General features: G+C 43.9%; 2 protein-coding genes across 5 annotated transcripts in view; one reads left to right on the top strand and one right to left on the bottom strand.

Annotated features, from left to right (window-relative positions):
- mms22l (MMS22-like, DNA repair protein) overlaps positions 1-9,959 on the top strand; it is a 19,277-nt gene extending 9,318 nt beyond the window's left edge. Inside the window, exons 16-26 of the mRNA XM_069702108.1 lie at positions 3,826-4,007; positions 4,238-4,388; positions 5,253-5,392; positions 5,731-5,873; positions 6,091-6,247; positions 6,386-6,531; positions 6,665-6,876; positions 7,151-7,317; positions 8,814-8,910; positions 9,136-9,303; positions 9,474-9,959. Coding sequence (XP_069558209.1) covers positions 3,826-4,007; positions 4,238-4,388; positions 5,253-5,392; positions 5,731-5,873; positions 6,091-6,247; positions 6,386-6,531; positions 6,665-6,876; positions 7,151-7,317; positions 8,814-8,910; positions 9,136-9,303; positions 9,474-9,549 — 1,639 coding nt within the window. The 3' untranslated portion in view covers positions 9,550-9,959. The remainder of the gene's footprint in view (positions 1-3,825; positions 4,008-4,237; positions 4,389-5,252; positions 5,393-5,730; positions 5,874-6,090; positions 6,248-6,385; positions 6,532-6,664; positions 6,877-7,150; positions 7,318-8,813; positions 8,911-9,135; positions 9,304-9,473) is intronic.
- Positions 9,960-10,465: 506 nt separating this feature from the next.
- Positions 10,466-18,581, bottom strand: part of klhl32 (kelch-like family member 32) — a 33,856-nt gene continuing 25,740 nt past the window's right edge. For 2 of the 4 annotated variants that reach the window (XM_069702129.1, XM_069702128.1), the window contains exons 9-11: positions 15,645-15,846; positions 13,060-13,154; positions 10,466-11,664 (exon numbers count right to left, since the gene is read on the bottom strand). In XM_069702129.1, coding sequence (XP_069558230.1) covers positions 11,503-11,664; positions 13,060-13,154; positions 15,645-15,846 — 459 coding nt within the window. In that variant the 3' untranslated portion in view covers positions 10,466-11,502. The remainder of the gene's footprint in view (positions 11,665-13,059; positions 13,155-15,644; positions 15,847-18,581) is intronic. The other 2 variants (XM_069702130.1, XM_069702131.1) reach the window with 1 other exon arrangement.

The following is an 18,581-nucleotide window of genomic DNA, read 5'->3' as shown; positions in this document are numbered from 1 at the left end:
CACCAGGTGCTGCTGGAGCCCTGATTAGAGTTACGGGCCCAGGGGACCCTCCATGGACCCTGCTGTCGTCATGAGGATGGCAGAGTGCTGTGGGTGTGGAGAGGCCGTGGTCAGTAGGGCATCAGAACGGGTTCAGCTGCAGGACACGGGTGTTCGTTACACAAACGACCCCAGCTGACAGTCAGAGAGCCACAGCTGAACAGTGTGTGTTTATGTGGGGAGGTAGAGGCGGGGACAGAGGCGACAGCAGACAGAGAGCCGGTGAGACTGGAAGGTTATGGAGTGAGTGTTGATGTGCAGCTTTCACTGTAGATTCTCAGTTAAATCTGGTGGTAAGAAGCTGACCGTCACCTTGTTGGCCAGCCATTACATTTACAGTAATCCTGAACAATAATATAGCAAGTCATACTTGGAGCGTAATTATAGCAGGTCATACTCAATGTGCTAAAAATTACATGAAGTAAGTACTTTACTTGAAGTACTTTAAACTTTTTGGATCCTCAGTTACACCAATGAGGAAAATGTCATTTAAATCTCGCACAACAAATAACAATGTATTTATTTTGCCCAAATGTATCCAAGATGACAATGTTAGCACAGCTGCACGGGAGAAATCAAGTGTGATGACTGCCTTCAGTAAAGTAAAATATAACCTACTTTTAGCAATGAAACCAAACTTTCTATAAAACGCTTTTGTTTCCATACTTGACAGTCTGAACGCACTTATGCACTCAAAATAGTGACAATTAGTACGTAAGTACGCCTTTTGGAACACAGCAAAGGAGAAGATAGATGCTGAAACACTCCAGGGAGCAGAGGATGGCTGTAGATTTGGCTGATAATTATCTGTGCATTCATCACTACAAACGGCACATTACACACAGTCATTTTAGTCATGCTGAATATATAAATGTTGATTAGAGCGGCTTTAAATCAGAAACTGCAGCAGAAGGTTAAACCTGCAGTGAAACTCTGGTCTCCCAACTTCTGCCATTGAGAATAATTACAAAAACACTGTCGACACGTGCTCACGTCATCGGCTCAGCCACGGCCTCCTGGGCTCGTCCGTTGCAGCTCTAAAATGGTGGATGAATCAAATAAAAGGCGTCACAGCCCACCGTGGAATGACTCGTTTCACTTGATCCATTCAGTTAGCCGCATGATTGAATTATTTCATCTGCATTCAAGTTAGTATAGAATTAAACCAGAATTTAGCCGGCTCAGCACGTTCAGTATGTATTCATCCAGCCAGCACGGGAATGTCTCACCAGACACCAGATTTAAACTCTACATACTTTGAAATACAGAGAGATTAATCGGACGGTGAAAGGTGTAATCAGCATTGTGTGAGCTCTTTTGGTAAGGGCTTGAATGTAACAGACCCTCGTTTATATGTAAAAGTCCTGCGCTACAGGTTTATTTAATAAGAGTATAAATTTGAGCAAACATTTAATACCAAATGTAGTACCTGCTATTTTTCAATCCTCAGTGCTGCAGACACGTTTCAGTCTGTTCCAGAACATTTTGGAAGTTCGATACAGTTTTGCTGAGTACATATTCCATTTTTCAACATGCAAAATATTTCTGAACAGTTTTTGCTCCCCGAGATAATGTATATACCGTGTTCATGTGTAGTTTTAGTAAGCAATGAAAGTATTATCCCTAATTTATACATCCACTACATTGAAAAGGTTAATAAATGAGCTAAAACAGGACAATTAGGACATTGTCAAATGTAGTGTTACCAACCCTCTTACTGTTTCTTGTAAGTGTCCAGTGTACACGCTCCACCCTCTCCACCCTGCCACGCACACACACACACACACACACACACACACACACACACACACACACACACACACACACACACACACACACACACACACACACACACACACACACACACACACACCAGAAGTGAAACACTAACCCAGGTATCCCCCTTTCTTATTTCAATGCCAGGCTTCCATATCACAGTATCTCGTTAGCTTCGCTAATTCCCAAACTTCCCATCTCAGATCTCGGGGTTGGAGGGCACACATTTGCACATTAATGGCCAAGGAGCGAGAGAAGAAGAGAACTCCCAGAGGCCCTCTGTGCTGTGGCCTGAACCACACTGACCCATTTAACCAAATACAAAAATACTGTGCTCTCTCTTTCCCACCCGTCTGGCCAAATTCAACATAATTCTTGGGCCTGGCAATTCTCTGTATCTCTTTGTGATTAATGTCTTTTCTGTGACACAATTAATGGGTAATTATGTAGACTGGCAACTTTAGCCTGTGCATCATTATGTCTATTAGGAGCCATGTGGAATCTGCACACATTAAGACAATTATTCTGCCAATGGTTGAGACAGCGAAGGGTCCGAACATTCACTCCTGATAGCCATCGTCATGGCACCGAGGCAGGAAGCCAGTCGCAGGCATAATTCCTCAGTTTGATTTCTTCCCATGACCCTCTGCTTTGGGAGGAGGGTAGCGGTGTCGCCAGTTGATGAGGTGAGCTGGCATCATCTCGCCCTCTTTGGATCCCTTTCCGGCACAAACAATTAATCCCCATCTCCTTGGCATGATAAAATACAAGCCTCCCTGTGAAGCGGCTCCCTTTGTGAGCATTAAGACCTTTTAGCGGATATTGAGGCTTTTATTTCACATTCAAGGACAAATACTGCCAGGTGTCCTATGAGAAATGTAGGAACATCCACACAATTCAGAGAAAGGCATGGACAAAATTAGAAAGAGGACATGGAGTAAATTCAACTGCTGCCCGTGTGTGTGTGTGTGTGTGTGTGTGTGTGTGTGTGTGTGTGTGTGTGTGTGTGTGTGTGTGTGTGTGTGTGTGTGTGTGTGTGTGTGTGTGTGTGTGTCTGGCATCATTAGGATGCTGTATTTCTGCTTTATGTGTCTTTACAGCGGATGCAGCTGTGGGAAGGGTTAACCATGGTCCCTAATGGCATGTTGCCGAGTGTGTGCGTGTTTGTGTGTACGGCGTAAGAAGCCACAGTGAGGAGGATTAAGTGGGGTCTCTGATGATGTCTTGTACAATGAAGGCTGATGGGTGTGAAAGGCCCATTCCGCAGTAGTAACGAGGCTAATGAATTCAAACTCTAATCGATTGTCTCAGCTCTCTCTGGATTAGATGCAACCTTGCTGGAAGGGAAGGCACCATCGAGGTGTGTGTGTGTGTGTGTGTGTGTGTGTGCGCCGTAGAAGTGCGTGGTTGAGGATGGGATAGAAGTGTGTGCGTGTGTGTGTGTGTGGGGGGGGTTGGGGGTTGGGGGGGGGGGCGTCTGCTTGTTCCTCTATCCTTTCCTTTTTCCCCGGCACACCTTAGCCTTCGCTTCCCCCGCACCCCCATCCGGGTGAATGAGGGGGACAGAAGGATCATCTCCCGTCTAAATGAGATTACAGCTCCTTCAGCTGCTTATCTGAGCTAATGCCAGCCACTGTGGGGCTGCCGTAGCGTCTGGGTCCGGGGCCAGGGATGAGCCAGAAGAGCCAAAGTATAGTCTGTGTACAGGGGATCAGCATTAGGCTCCACTCTATGCCTATAATATCCTCCTTTCCTCTCCTTCCCCACATCCACCTCCACCCGGCACTGCAGCGCACCTCCACATCCAGTAATCCCCCAAGAGAGAAGAGGAGGAAAACACATAAAGGAGGAGTGAAAGAGAAACAGGGGAGCAAAAGGATTTGAGAAAGTCGAGGGCGGAGTTGAGAGGAGGGGGGGGGGGTCTTGTACACAAGAGGGAGTGCTGTGTTTGGGTTTTGTATTGGGTAGATTTGTTTATCTGGTCTCGCTTGTGTGTCTGTGTCCTTCCAGACGGGTCCATCAGCGCGGTGTCCAGTCAGCGCCCACCCCGGCCTGGGCCCCCGCCACCACCAGTGTGGTGAAAGAGCGCCACCTAGCGGTAGCAGCTGCTCTCTGGGCACACTTCTTCCCCTTCCTGCGCAGCCTACGCCTCTCTCAGACCCCTCCGGCACAGCTGGCAGATGCTGCTGCAGGTCAGTAACGCCCACCGGGGGGAAGAGGAAACACTACGTGGAGGAAGATGGAGTTCTGGATGAGATTTGAACGAATGAGTTCTTAAAATGGTTGTTGCTATTTTAGAAAAAGAGAAAGATTTTAGAGGATTTTAAATGCAAAGGATGAAATTTAAAGATTCACTTTTTACACTGTACATGTAAAATCATCTGACTTATTCAGAGCACTGACCTAATTTCCTTTTCCTCAGGTTTCACCCTGCTGGCCTTTGATCTTCCCAGTTCTGCCCCCCAGGACCTTCAGCCCAACCCAGTCCAGTCCATCATGCAATGCTTCGGCTGGGACGACATGGTTAACCCGCTCCTGGTGACTCGCTACCTCCCCCATCTGCTTCAAAACAGGTAGTCAGCCTTTCAGATCCCCCCCACACCCTCATGCCTTCACCTCACTCACTAAACATCTCATCACTCCTGGTGTAAAAACATCAGGTCAGTCACTTCCTGTCGACTATAAAGTTTCATCGTGGAGCTCAGCTCTTCACAAAATTGTTTTTCCACAAGTCCCGTTGGTACATTTCACAGTCTCTCATTAATAAATTAAAACAAGGAGCGTCCTTGGTATTGTAAAAATACTGTCGGTTATAATGAAGAAAATGCCTCTAAACAGAATACAAAATGTTGTGCATCTTCAAAATGACTCTCAAGGGTACAAAACAACGTGATTAGTTCAGCCTTATAGGTCCTCTTCAGATGGTGCCATGATATTAAGGAGCCAAACCTGAATGTAACAGCAGAACAAGGACACACCTCCTGTTTACTGCCACGAGATTCCAGTCAAACCTTCTATCAGTACAGCGGGAGCTCTTGCTAATATGTGATTTATAACATGATTTATGAAGTCTGATCGGAAGGACTTTCAGTGTTTATTTGCGTTTTTTGCATTTTTGTTTTCTATCAAAAAGAAATTTGACTTTTAGCCACTCCAGTCAGAATACAAAACATGTGAGCACTTCAACACAATAAGGCATAAATGTGTATATGTTAAGTGCACTCAGGTAAATATTATCCCCCTATTTCTAGTCACATCTTTCCCCTCTACATATTGTGTTTGTCTTTTTTCATAAGGAACTTGTCACTCACATACTGAATGCTTGATAATCCTTCATATTTGAATCAAGCATACGTCAGACCAGTAAACCCTCTACCCACTTACAACTACAGATGTTACATTTCTGTTCGGTGACTCCCTGTCTCTGTCTTCTCCAGTGAGCTGGTGTCCTCGCTAAGCAGTGATTCAAGTGTTGCTGCGTCGGGTTCGGCACAAAGCCTGTCAGTCAGAGCCTGGTTCAGATGTGTTCTGCAGCAACACCTTCATAAGAACCCAGACGGGACTGACAGCAGGACAGGTAATACAGCTCGATTTAAACCATTTACACATTATGTTATTTCCTTAGTCGCATTTATACGTTTCATCAGAAAATGTCAAGAAGATAAAACGTTTTAAGTGATGAAAAGACAAAATGACAGTGTGCCATCCAAATGAGAGTTTCAATCCAGGACCCTGTCTCATTATTTTCCTGAGAGATTTTTAGAAGTGTTACATGACCCCGTGTGTCACTTCAATATATTCTCCAAATTTCTGTCCTTGTATGGGAAAATCTTAAATTGACTTGGTGCCTTCTATAAACACATATAGGATCCATAATCATTTGACTCATCAGTGTTTGTTTGTGCATTGTTGCAGGCCGGGCTGTGGAGGAACAGCTGTGCGAGCTGACCCGGCTGGTGCTGAGGCTTCCCGAGGTGGAAAGTCTTCTGCAGCGAGCCAACCTCCAACCCACAGCCATCAGGCCTGAGCCCACTTCAGCTCTGGAGATGTTTGTCAAGGTAATTTATATTAATGTGTTTTTTCACATATAAGACATTCAGTAGCAGTATATTAAAGTAAAAGTCATGCCTAAGCCTTTCCATAAACCTGTACGATATGTAATGTACTCTGAGTATATCCCAGTCACATCTGCTCTCTACTACGGCCGCCTGCATTTACTGTACATGCAAATGTTTGCATAAATATTTGTCCTTATCTGCTCTCGCATGGTGCCAGGCTGTCGGCAGCGTGTACAGTGGACTGCAGCTTTTGTCTGAGCGTTCCGCCGTGGTGACCAGAGCCCTGGACTACATCGGTGACATCCTGAAACACATCAGACCATCTCTGGTCAGCAAGAACCAAGAAGGAATGCAGCTGGCGTACTGGAGTGTTGGTGGGTGCCAAGTCGGTCCATGTCAAACACATCACACACTACATAAAGCTTCAGTGTAGTTGGAGTCACAGACTGGTGAAAGGGATTATTACAGTTGTGTATTTGACTCCACTACTGTCTGTTTTCTGTGGAATCCAGGCTGCATAGTGAAGCACTGGAGCCCCCTGCTGGCCACTTCTAAAGGCCAGCAGCTGCTGTTCCGCATAGTGGACGGGCTGCTGCTTCCCCACAACCTCACACAGCAGGACAGAGCTCTCAGAGACAGCCTGCCTCTGTATCTACAGGTGAGGTCCAACATAGACTGGACACACAAACATCTTTTGGACAGTACAAACGCACAGCTGCTGTATTGCACAAGTTATTTGGTTTATAAAGGAAATGTAACCACTCTGTTGATCTGAATTTACACTCTCGCAGGGTCTGTCAGTGGCTTCCAGTGTGTCTCAGTCTCAGGGGGCTTACCTCAAGCAGCAGCTACGCTCTGTTACCCGCAGATACCTGGACCACTTCCTTCCTGCTTCACCTTCCATGGGCGTCATCGCCAACCACCCGGTGCTTCTGGGCGCCTGCGAAGCCAACGCAACCATCCGGGGAGCTGCGCTGAGGAGGACCATCCTCGAGGTGCTCTGGTAAGTCTCTACTGAGATGTGCAACCTGGTTTTTACATGAATTTCATATCCAGGTTATGACATGACTCCTGACAAATCAAAAACTCCAGAGCCAACCTAAACGACAACAAATCAAACTTTGCCACACTTACCAATTTACTTCATATTTAATCTTTTAATCTTCACATTTTTGTTTTGTATTTCACTGTTTCTCCATAAACAGCCTCTGAAATCTGTGGTGGAATTCTTCCTCAGAACTTGAAGTGATTGGAAATGTCCCTCTCTGATTTTACAGCCAGAGTTTCCTGCAGTTCAAAGGTCATGCCCCTCCTCCTCGCCTAGCATCAGTCCTCATGTTCCTGTTGGAGCTTCTGAGACGAAACAGGGACTCTGACCCCGCCCTCCTCACTCTGCCCCTCCCCTCTCTGCTACGCTGTGTGATGCTGGTCAACGAGCCACAGGGTGAGTTTAACAATATTACAGCGTGGAGCTTTTCTACGTTGTGGTAGAATTCTCAAATGTAAGTCACCAAAGCCAAAGCTGTGTTGTCCAGTAAAAAGCCTTCAGTGGCTCGCTGTGTCTTTAGTGTAGCTCAGGTTTCTGCCATTGCTCAATACACCTGAGACTGATGCAGATAAAGAAACTGGGAAGCAAAAAAATATATATTATTGACCAAAAAACAAATACCCCAAACAGAACAATTGTAAACGTTTTGTTTGCATTGTGTTTTCATACTGGACAACATTTACTCCTATAAAGTTAAATCTGGCCAATATCAGCCAATTAAAATTGTCCGACCAATGAATTAGTCTGGCTCTGCACAGTATGACATACTGCACCAAACAGTTAATCTTCCAAATATTCTTCTCTAACAATCTGGAAGATAATAATAATAGTAATAATAGACTTCATTTGTACAGCACCTTTCATACAAGAAATGCAGCTCAAAGTGCTTTACAGCAAGAAAATGACATGCAGTGTTTGACATAAAAACATATAAAGGAACATTTAAAGATTAGAAAAGAAATGAGATGCATAAGAACAGATCAAATGCATAAAATTAAACACATAGAGTTCAAATATAATAAGCAATATGCATTTTAAAGGCACAGTAGTTCAAGTGCAGGCAGTACAAGAGAGCTTCAAGAGCTCATTAAAGGTTAAAGTAAAGAGATATGTTTTGAGCTTTCTTTTAAAAGTATTAACTGAGCAGCTTCCCTGATATCTGCAGGTAGTTTGTTCCACAGCTTTGGAGCGGAGCTGACTAAAGCTGAATCCCCAATGTTCTATTGGCTGTTTGCTGGGAACCTCCAATAAACCAGCAGCAGATGATCTCGGTGATCTTGATTCACATAGTTAACCAGAGAGTCAGCGATGTGACTCGTCCCATTAAGAGCTTCGTATGTGATGAGGAGGACCTTAAAGTCAATCCTGGGTCTTACAGGTAAACGGTGCAGAGCAGCCAGAACTGGACTGATGTGTTCTCTCCTCTTGGTTCTGGTTAATACTCGAGCCGCAGGGTTTTGGATGAGCCGAAGTCTCTCTGTTGTTTTCTTTGGTAGGCCAGTAAAAAGTGCATTACAGTAGTCGGGTCGGCTAGAAATGAAGGCAGGAATCAACTTTTCGGCATCTGTCTGATTTATAAACGGCCGCACCTCGGCTATGTTTCTAAGGTGGAAGAAAAAGATGCTATAAACGAGTGTGTTGGGTCGTCTCCATGACCACAGTTCACAGAGGAAGATTCTAACTTTTTGAATGAAGGGTACTATCAGTAAGTATCGATGATGTAATCCGGCAGGTGTTCCCAGAGTTATGTAAATAAAGCAGTTCTCTTCGTCGTAATGACTTGAAGTACGAGGATCACACAACCAGCCTTTCGCAAACGTATCCTTAATGCTCACAGTTTTCATCAGTCCTCACGCGTCTAATGATGTCAATAATATGTTTTGTATGTGCAGTGAGGAAGACGAGCACAGATGCCTTACAGCTTGTGGTGGAGCGCTGTGCTGCTGCGTCTGCAGAGCGGCCGTGCGACCAGATGATCACCGTTTTACGGTAATTGACTATAATGTGTATCAGCACCTGTGTTAGATCCGTGTTGTTTGTCTCTCTACATCTTTAAATTTCTGCACAGTGGGTATTTTGCAATAAATAATAAGACAAAAATATACACATGATGCACACATTGTGATACAGACACTAATTTATATTAACGCCTGGCTTATCCATCATGTTTTTTTTTTGTTTTTTTTACTATTTCTGCCATCCTGTCGCTCTCAGGTCCTTTGTGGAGGAGAACGAAGGCGTCTACGACAGACAGGTGTACGGCGTCCTGGAGACCGTGGCTGTTTTAGATCTCGCCGTGGTTCGAGCCCTCATTCCCAACCTGTCTCTCAGTCTGAGAAACACGGAGCACAAAAGAGGACTGGGCAAGAACATCGCCTTGAGGTGAGCGAGAACATGAATCACATGCTGGAAGCCATGGAGACGGCATCCATAGCCTTCAACTATTTTTAAGTCGTCTAGACAATAAGCAGGTGTTACATACTAGAAATGTTCTGTAGCCATGTGCTTCATTGAATGTCACACATCTCTCTCTCTCTCTCTGTGTGTAACAGGAGTGCGTATACGAAGTTGCTGTGTCTCCTAGGGGATAGTGGGCAGGCTGAAATAACCAGTCTGGAAGGCGATTAAAAAGTTTCCCAGAAGAAGGAGCAGCTCCAGGACCGAGCTCCAAGAATCACTTGTTAGTCATCCGAAAAATGTGTTGAAGTGCTGGTGCTAGAGGGTGTCTTTGAAAATTAGTGTTTCATACATTGAGATTTAGATGTGGGAAAGCCAAAACCTCTATTACAGCTCTAATATGCCAGATGAACACAGAACAGGTGGCTACAATTGTACTACATTTCCAGGAATGTGTGAAAAGGCATCATTAGTTGGACTTAAGAACTTCAAATGTTCTTAATGCACGAGCATAATATGTCCCAATCATGGCCTAAAAGCCTAATATTATCAGGTTGTATATACTGTACATATTGTAAAGGAGCTCCAGCTCTGCATTTTGGTGTATTATTAATCAGATAGAATGTGACAATAAATGTGAATACGCTCTCGCCCTCCTTTCATTTCTATAGTAAGACGAGTGTGGAATGTGAGCATTGAAGTGAGCACAGACTATTTGTGCTCTAACCATCAGGTGCTGGATCTGCCTCTACTCGGCTGGCACTCTGAATTACAGATTTGATGACAGTCGTGGGCGAGCCCAAAGAGTTCAGTACCAAAAAAAAAAAATGAGTAAAGGAGAGAAGTACTGTTTGTTCCCATTCTCTCTCTCGCCTTTCCAAGTCACAGCAATCTCTTGCAATCCATCTTTAGTTTGCACCTAATCACATGAAGTCTCACTCCTGTCTCCCACAATCACCAAGTCCCATTTTCTGTCATTGCTCGTCATTTTCCAGCCTCATCAAAACTGCAATGCATCTCTTTATGTGAGCAGCTTTCTGCAGCGCTGCATTCCCTTTTCTCCGGCAGCTAAATAAGCTAAATAATTCTCACAGAAGGCAAGTCGCTCTCCTTCCCACTGTCACAACTTCTTACAGTCTTCATAAAACACAACACAGCACTGTTTCATTATGTAGCATCTTTATTCTGCAAATGTTCCACATATTCTCTCGGACACGTTACTTTGGACAGACGAGGGAGGTGCAGGAAATCGCATTTTCTCTGTTTTGGTCAAAGTATGTTTGTTTTTTTTTTTTTGTTTTTTTTAATTAGCGTAATGCAGTATCATACAGTAAATATACATACTTTGGAGTATATTCAACATATGTTCCTTGAATAACAACAACAACAACAACCAGACATTCATTTGAACACAGTCTTAGGTCCTGAGCGTAATAAAAATCTCACCAACACTTCCACAGGTCGACAGCATACACACACAGTAGTATGTCTCTGCTGCTGCAGAAATAAATCCCTCTTTAAAATCTTTTCTTCTTAGTTTTTTTTTTTAATCTTATGTGACCTTAAAAAAGTGACACAGTCACTTATGAACTGATGAGTTTGAGCCTCAAGTGCTTGACACTTGTTCACCCAAAGTGCATGCGAAAACAGGCTTTGTCCTCTGTATCTTGAAAAACACTGCAAACATGTTTTTCAGGCCACCAAAGTGATTCTAGATGTAAATGTTTTATAGTGGTGTTAGCTAATAAATCCCCCCAGCTCTATAATGGGTACCTATAGCACTGTTTGTTTGGACTCCTGTGGACAGTGGAGCAGTTTAACAATATCTGCCGACCACTTAAATTCTTAGTGTGACTGATGCTTTGTTCATGTCCTCTTCCCTCTGGAGTTGTTTTCCTAACCTGCTCGTTGTGTCTTCACTGGATATGATGAATGCAAATAGAAACAGAACAAATATGCTGTATGGTTGTGAGAGCAACTTCTTCCCCAGGAGGATAAAAGTTACCATGGCTCTTGGCGATGAGGAAAGCACTATGAATACAGAAAGGGCCGGATCCAGAATGATTACTATGATCAAGTACATTTTTGCCAGTCGTGTTTGCAGGTAACTGACTGTCCAGAGTTTAGCCGCGAGTTCTCCGTCCTCTGGTGTTCATGTTTTCTGACATCTTGTTAATCCGTGGTTTAGACAGCACCTATCCTGTGATGGGGAACTTGAAGAGTCTGAAGGTTTGGACAGGTAAAGTAAGGAGCAGGGAGGAAACAAGTTGCTATCCCATTGGAGGCGAACGGCAGTGTCGGCCCGTAGAAAACCTCCTCCTTCCCCTCTGAGCTTAGATCCAGCACCTAGAAAGACAGTATTCATATTGTAGTATATGGTTCAACTCCTAAATTACCTTTTGACCTTATATCAGTGGAGAATTTGACGGTGAGTTGTGCGAGTACTTTTAGCCAGGTTAACAGCACTGCTCTTGGGATGTCAATGTCGTTGCACAACTTTGGTACGGACTGAAATGTCCCAATAACGTCTGGCTGGATTGCCATGAAATTCTATAAATATTCATGTAACCCCACAGCTTTGGTAATTTCCTTTTATTTTAGCACCAACATGAGGTGGACATTATGTTAAAGGGACCTATCATGCTCATATCCAGCTTTTTTATTCGTACTCTGGGACTCCACTAGATCAGTTTTGCATAATTCACAGTTCAGAAAAATACTTATTTATCTTTCACTGACCCTTTATGCAGCTCGTTTCATGCTCTGTCTGAAACAAGCCATATTTAGCTCCTGTCTCTTTAAGGCCCCCTCCCTGAAAGCCTCCTTTCTTGTGATAGCCTGCCATAGGGCAGCATCCAGTGTTTGTGAGACCTGATTTGAGTAGTTGAACACTTCAGGGGCCTTTAGGACCAGATATAATAGTGGGCGCAGCTTCTGGGTCTGAAAAGTGAGGCCGATGTGATAGTGTCATTATGTGAAATACCACCAGGGGCCTCTAGGGTTTGGCTCCAAAAAGGCTCTGGCGCCATAGACTCCTATTCAACTTCTCCCATGAAATACAAAGTCAGTACGTACTTTCGACAAGCCATTATGGTGACATTTGCTGAAGTCACTCCTTATGAGTTTTATCCCATTAATAAAAAGCTGTATGTTTGGGGGTGTTGCTGTTTGACTGACAGGCCTGTGGTGCAGTTTTCCACTCTAGGTGGGCGGGGCATAGTGTCCTTAGGTTCTCAAGTCAGATTCACCCATTGCTCCTCCCTGGCCCGTCCAAATATGGTCACTTCTGGTTTCAAAATAGCAAGATGGCGAAAGCCGAAACGCTGAACTCGAGGCTTCAGATTGGCAGATCACAAACCAATTGGTGATGTCACAGTTGATTGCCCCTTGGGCAGCAGCCAGTGCTGGTAACACCTGATCTGACCTGAGTGCTCAAATAGCTTCAAGTGTCTTGGGTTTAGGCACAAAAAATACTTTAACATACTTTGTACTTCATCACATGACCTCTGTCTTTGGTTATACGTGTGTGTACTTTATACGCCTAGGCGAGGCAAAATGTGACACTGACACGGTATCCCCTAGTGGACTGGCGGGTGTATTACATACTTTGGCGTGATACTGAACTAAAAATGGTGGAATTCATCATTACTGGAAGTAATCAATGGAGTAGCTGAATTCATATGAGTTTATCTGATCATTCTGAAGTGTCACAGCAGTAAATGTGACATCCACCCCTCTCACCTGAATGCATGCCAGAGGCTCGTTGGTCCAAATGGAGTATCCTCCAACCACATAGATCCTGTCATCGTGGACGGCGACTCCGGACTCGTTTTGACCTGAGGAGGACAGAGACGACACGATGCTTCACCATGCCAGGCAGAGGGCACACTGACAATATGACTTGCACGTCCCCCCAAGAGGCACAGAGGGAGATAAATGAAAAAAAGATGGGGCAAGGGCGCGAGTGTACGGAGAGCTAAGATGGAGCTCTTGTTCTCTTTCCGTGACTTTGTTGTTGAACTTTTACAGATATAATAAGGAGAGGATCCAAGAACAAATGAGGAAAGTCAAACAGGAGTAGAGGCGGAAGGAGGAACGGTAAAGTCACCTGGACTTTAAAGCCTGTGAGCCTGTAACATGAAGTGAGAGAACATGAGCACGGCCTTCAGTACGTGCATGCTAGACTGTGTCTCGAGTGCCTCTATTCCATCCCACCACCATCCAGCAGGCTGAAGATAAAGCGTACCCACAGTACATATATGTTTTAATTGTACATCATCCAACCGCCTACTCCCAACCACCAGGGAGGCATTATGTGTCATGTTCTTAAACTAATGAGAAGACGGTAACGCAGAGAGCTTCACTCAATCTACGTTTCCACTGACCACACGCATACAGTGCATCATTGGAATTAAAACTACATTGTGTTCCAGATACATGAGCATAAAAGCTCAGGAAAACTTTTACAACATCAAATATTCATAACTACAGTAAATAAACAACTTCAAGTTACAGACTCAAACAAAGGTGGGTCAGATTTGATTGACAGTAGCCTGGCTACATAAAGCAACAACCTGATAGTCATTTCATTGTTATTCAAATGTTGCTAAATCCTGATTGGAATATGTGACATCACGCCTCGTGTGAAATAAACTAAAACTATTGCAACTTTGTGCTGAAAACTTTGTTCTTGTAGAACTCTATTACTCACAGTAAGAAACTTAAAATATATTTTAAGGCCTTTCATAGAAGTTCTGAGATATGTGTGATATTCTGTTATATACAGTATATCCTTTGCTTGAACCTGTGGTAATGTATTTTTGGTCACCTGGGGCAGCAGGACAAAGCTGCTGACTGACTAATTATCAGCTTTTTTTTAGTTTACATGGCCAACGTTGTGGCAAAACATTGCCTATTTACACTTTTAGTAGACCCAAAGCAACATCAGCATTCATTGTATTTTTTGGCCACTTGATTTTTGTTAGTTCTGTTTTAGGTCTCCACCGACTTGACAGAAATATCTGACTCTACAGCTGCTAAACGCAACATACGTCAACATGTTGCTCATACGGCACCGTTAGTAAACACAAACGTTGTCTGTATGGTGCTGGGCAGATCTCTCACAGTGGTCTTTTACAAGATGTTTTTCCTTGAAACAGTTGCCTGCTGTGGCCATAAATGACCAACCAAAATTTGAATGTTGTTGTGGCTTGATGAACGTCGGTCCCCGAGTTACACACGTGTCTGTGACCACTGGTACGTGGGCATTTGAAATGATACCATGGACTCGAACTGCAATGGAGATGCTTAAAAGGCCTGCAAGAACACGATCCTCCCCCCCTTCCCTCCCCCACCACCCCTACACTCGTTGGATTTGGCTCCCTGTCACTTCTTTCTCTTCCCCAAAACTTTCTGACAAAATTTGATTTGCGCTGCCTGCTCTAGTTTCAGGTCCATGATGAAATCGCTGATGCGCACATTAGAACATGTGCAACTCAAGCTCTGATGTTGATCAAGTGAGGTAACTTAGAATAGCTACTTACTAAAGTTATTGCCTCCCCCTGCTCCATGTGCATTACTGTGTTGCTCATCTCGGATCTCTTGATCGCACCTCGATTGCATGCAGAGTCTCAATTAGACGGGATAGGAACTTCTTTACTGTTACAGCTCCAGTTTGTCGTTAGTTGAAGGAAATATGCGTTAGGCAAGATGACATCACTTCACTATCATGTACGGCATTTATGAAACTACAACCAGGAGACAGTTAGCTTAGCATACAGACTGGAGACCAGGAAGTAGTCTGGCTCAGTCAAAAGGGAACAAAATCCACCTATCAACACCTCTAAAGCTCACCATCAACACCCTGAATCCGGTTTGTTTATTTCTTACAAAAACAAAACTGTAAAATGACCAAATTCTAGTTTTACGGGGAATTACATAGCGGACTATTTGTTGGCCGGGGGCAGTGACTTTCTGGAGTCATGTGGGGCATATTTTGTTATTTGTGGATTTAGCTAGAGCCAGCTGTGTTGCCCCATCTCCAGTCTTTTTGCTAAGCTACGCTAACCATCCCCTGACAGTAGATTCAAATTTAGCGTAAGGACATTAGAGTGGTATCAGTTATCTTATCTAACTCCTCAAGAAAGCGGAGAAATCTCACATCTTTGTTTGACTTAACGTTGCCTACTGTGCACTGTTTCTGTCTGCAGGGACATTGGAGGAAAGAAGGAAGTCGTGCAGGTTGACCAGTTGTTTACTGTCAACTGATTCAGTATCTCCAGTGTGTATTTGAGTGCGTGTGCTTGTTGACGTGGTGGTTTCCTCACTTTGCCCACCTGTGAGGAGGCTGAAGGAGCAGCGGGTCCACTGGTCCAGGTCCATGTTGTAGGAGTCGATGTGACGGACCAGGATGCGGTCGTTGTTGTAATCCAGGTCGTTCCCTCCCAGCACGTAGAGCTGCCTCCTCACCGCCGCCATGACGTGGTACACTCGCCTCTGCAACATGGGACTGCGGGCCAACCACTGGTCCTGAGGAGGAGGAGGAGAGGGGATGAGGTTGGGGGGATAGGCAAATGGATTTGATGGGAGAAAATGAGGGATGTAGTACAAAGAGGGAGGGAGCGAGAAACAGAGAGGGTGGAAAGGGAAAGAGGATGAATAAGAAGATTAATATTTAAGCATATCCATGCATGGGTAATTGATGTATGCTCAGTGCTAGATAAATAACGTGACACTGGAGCTCTGGTTTGTACTAATGACTTCCCTCCCTATTTCTAATCATATGTTTCAGCCACTCCATTTTACACCGAGCATCCCTGCTCATTTCACTAAGTGTGTCGAAGCTTATTTTGTGTGTGTGTGTGTGTGTGTGTGTGTGTGTGTGTGTGTGTGTGTGTGTGTGTGTGTGTGTGTGTGTGTGTGTGTGTGTGTGTGTATGCGTTTTTGATTGAGGCAGAGAATGTATGTGTGTGTGTGTGTGTCTGCTGGGAGCTGACGGGTGGCCATCTGTTGAGGGTAGAGTGGGTGGGGGGTTGCTGTTGCTCTGGCAGGTGAATGTAGATTCCTGGTGAATACAAATGAGACTCTCTCCCTCTCTTTCACTCAATTCTTCGTTCCCTCACTTCCACATGGACGTGTACAAATACAGACCCATATGGATATGCATCTTACACATATATACACACCACATACCTCCACACTATAAACAGCCTCACCAAGATCCAGGCCTCTTCAACAGCTGCCTCATATACATATACAAACAGGAACTGCAGCTTCCTGTAGTGAAATGTATGTGAGCGCTGCACACAGAATTTTTTTTTTTTTCTTATCCATGATGCACTGAAAGAGTGCAACAAAATAGATGTGCATGTCATTTTGACTGTACATTTTGTATAAAAGTGTGTATCCTTAGAGATGCAATATTCAAAGGCCTCATATGTGGTTTTTTTTTGTATCTGCAAATGCAAATAATTTACTAAAAATGCACATGTAATAAAGTTTCAACTTTTTAATCTACTTCCACTATTTTCCAGGAAGCCAGTGGTTTCCATCATTTCCATATGGTGTGAAAATCAATTAGCAGACACTTGACACCTGCCTGTTGTGCAATCCATCATTGTGAACATAATTTGCATTAATTTTCTAAAAAAGAAACACCATACTGTTACTTTCTTTTTTCAAAGGCATACACTGCATCACCTCACAGCAATAATTTGACCAAAATTAAAACAGATTTAACATTTGAAGTATTCTAAGAGGCCAATATTGCAAATAAGACATACAGTGGTGTGAGTAAGTGTTTGCCCCCTTCCTGATTTCTTATTTTTTTTGCATGTTTGTCACACTTTCAGATCATCAAACAAATTTAAATATTAGTCAAAGATAATACATGTAAACACAAAATGCAGTTTTTAAATGAAGGTTTTTATTATTAAAGGAGAAAAACAATCCAAACCCACATGGCCCTGTGTGAAAAAGTGTTTGCCCCTTAAACCTAATAACTGGTTGGGCCACCCTTAGCAGCAATAACTGCAATCAAGCGTTTGTGATAACTTGCAATGAATCTTTTCCAGCTGTGGAGGAATGTTGGCCCACTCATCTTTACAGAGTTGTTGTAATTCAGCCACATTGGAGGGTTTTCCAGCACCAACCTCCTTTTTAAAAGGTCATGCCACAGCATCTCAATAGGATTCAGGTCAGGACTTTGACTCGGCCACTCCAAAGTCTTCATTTTGTTTTTCTTCATCCATTCAGAGGTGGACTTGCTGGTGTGTTTTGGATCATCGTCCTGCTGCAGAACCCAAGTTGGCTTCAGCTTGAGGTCACGAACAGATGGCCGGACATTCTCCTTCAGGATTTTTTGGTAGACAGAAGAATTCATGGTTCCATTTATCACAGCAAGTCTTCCAGGTCCTGAAGCAGCAAAACAGCCCCAGACCATCACACTACCACCACCATATTTTACTGTTGGTATGATGTTCTTGTTCTGAAATGTGGTGTTACTTTTACACCAGATGTAATGGGACACACACCTTCCAAAAAGTTCAACTTTTGTCTCGTCAGTCCACAGAGTATTTTCCCAAAAGTCTTGGGGATCATCAAGATGTTTTCTGGCAAAAATGAGACGAGCCTTAATGTTCTTTTTGCTCAGCGGTGGTTTTGGTCTTGGAACTCTGCCATGCAGCCATTTTTGCCGAGTCTCTTTCTTCTGGTGGAGTCATGAACACTGACCTTAACTGAGGCAAGTGAGGCCTGCAGTTCTTTGGATGTTGTTGTGGGATCTTTTGTGACCTCTCGGATGAGTCGTCGCTGCTCTCTCGGGGTAAGTTTGGTCGGCCGGCCGCTCCTGGGAAGGTTCACCACTGTTCCATGTTTTCTCCATTTGTGGATAATGGTTCTCACTGTGGTTCGCTGGAGTCCCAAAACTTTAGAAATGTCTTTATAACATTTTCCAGACTGATAGATCTCAATTACTTTCTTTCTTATTTGTTCTTGAATTTCTTTGGATCTCGGCATGATGTCTATCTTTTGAAGATCTTTTGGTCGACTTCACTTTGTCAGGCAGGTCCTATTTAAGTGATTTCTTGATTGAGAACAGGTGTGGAAGTAAACAGGCCTGGGTGTGGCTAGAGAAATTGAACTCAGGTGTGATAAACCACAGTTAAGTTGTGTTTTAACAGGAGGGGGCAAACACTTTTTCACACAGGGCCATGTGGGTTTGGATTGTTTTTCTCCCTTAATAATAAAAACCTTCATTTAAAAAC

Source organism: Brachyistius frenatus, unplaced genomic scaffold (genome assembly GCF_029030835.1).
Source record: "Brachyistius frenatus isolate BFR_SWC_R1_liver_20210118 unplaced genomic scaffold, ASM2903083v1 Contig_40, whole genome shotgun sequence".
NCBI classification, from domain to species: domain Eukaryota; kingdom Metazoa; phylum Chordata; class Actinopteri; family Embiotocidae; genus Brachyistius; species Brachyistius frenatus.
The sequence above is the reverse complement of the archived record's forward strand: the minus strand, read 5'-3'. Positions and strand labels throughout refer to the sequence as shown.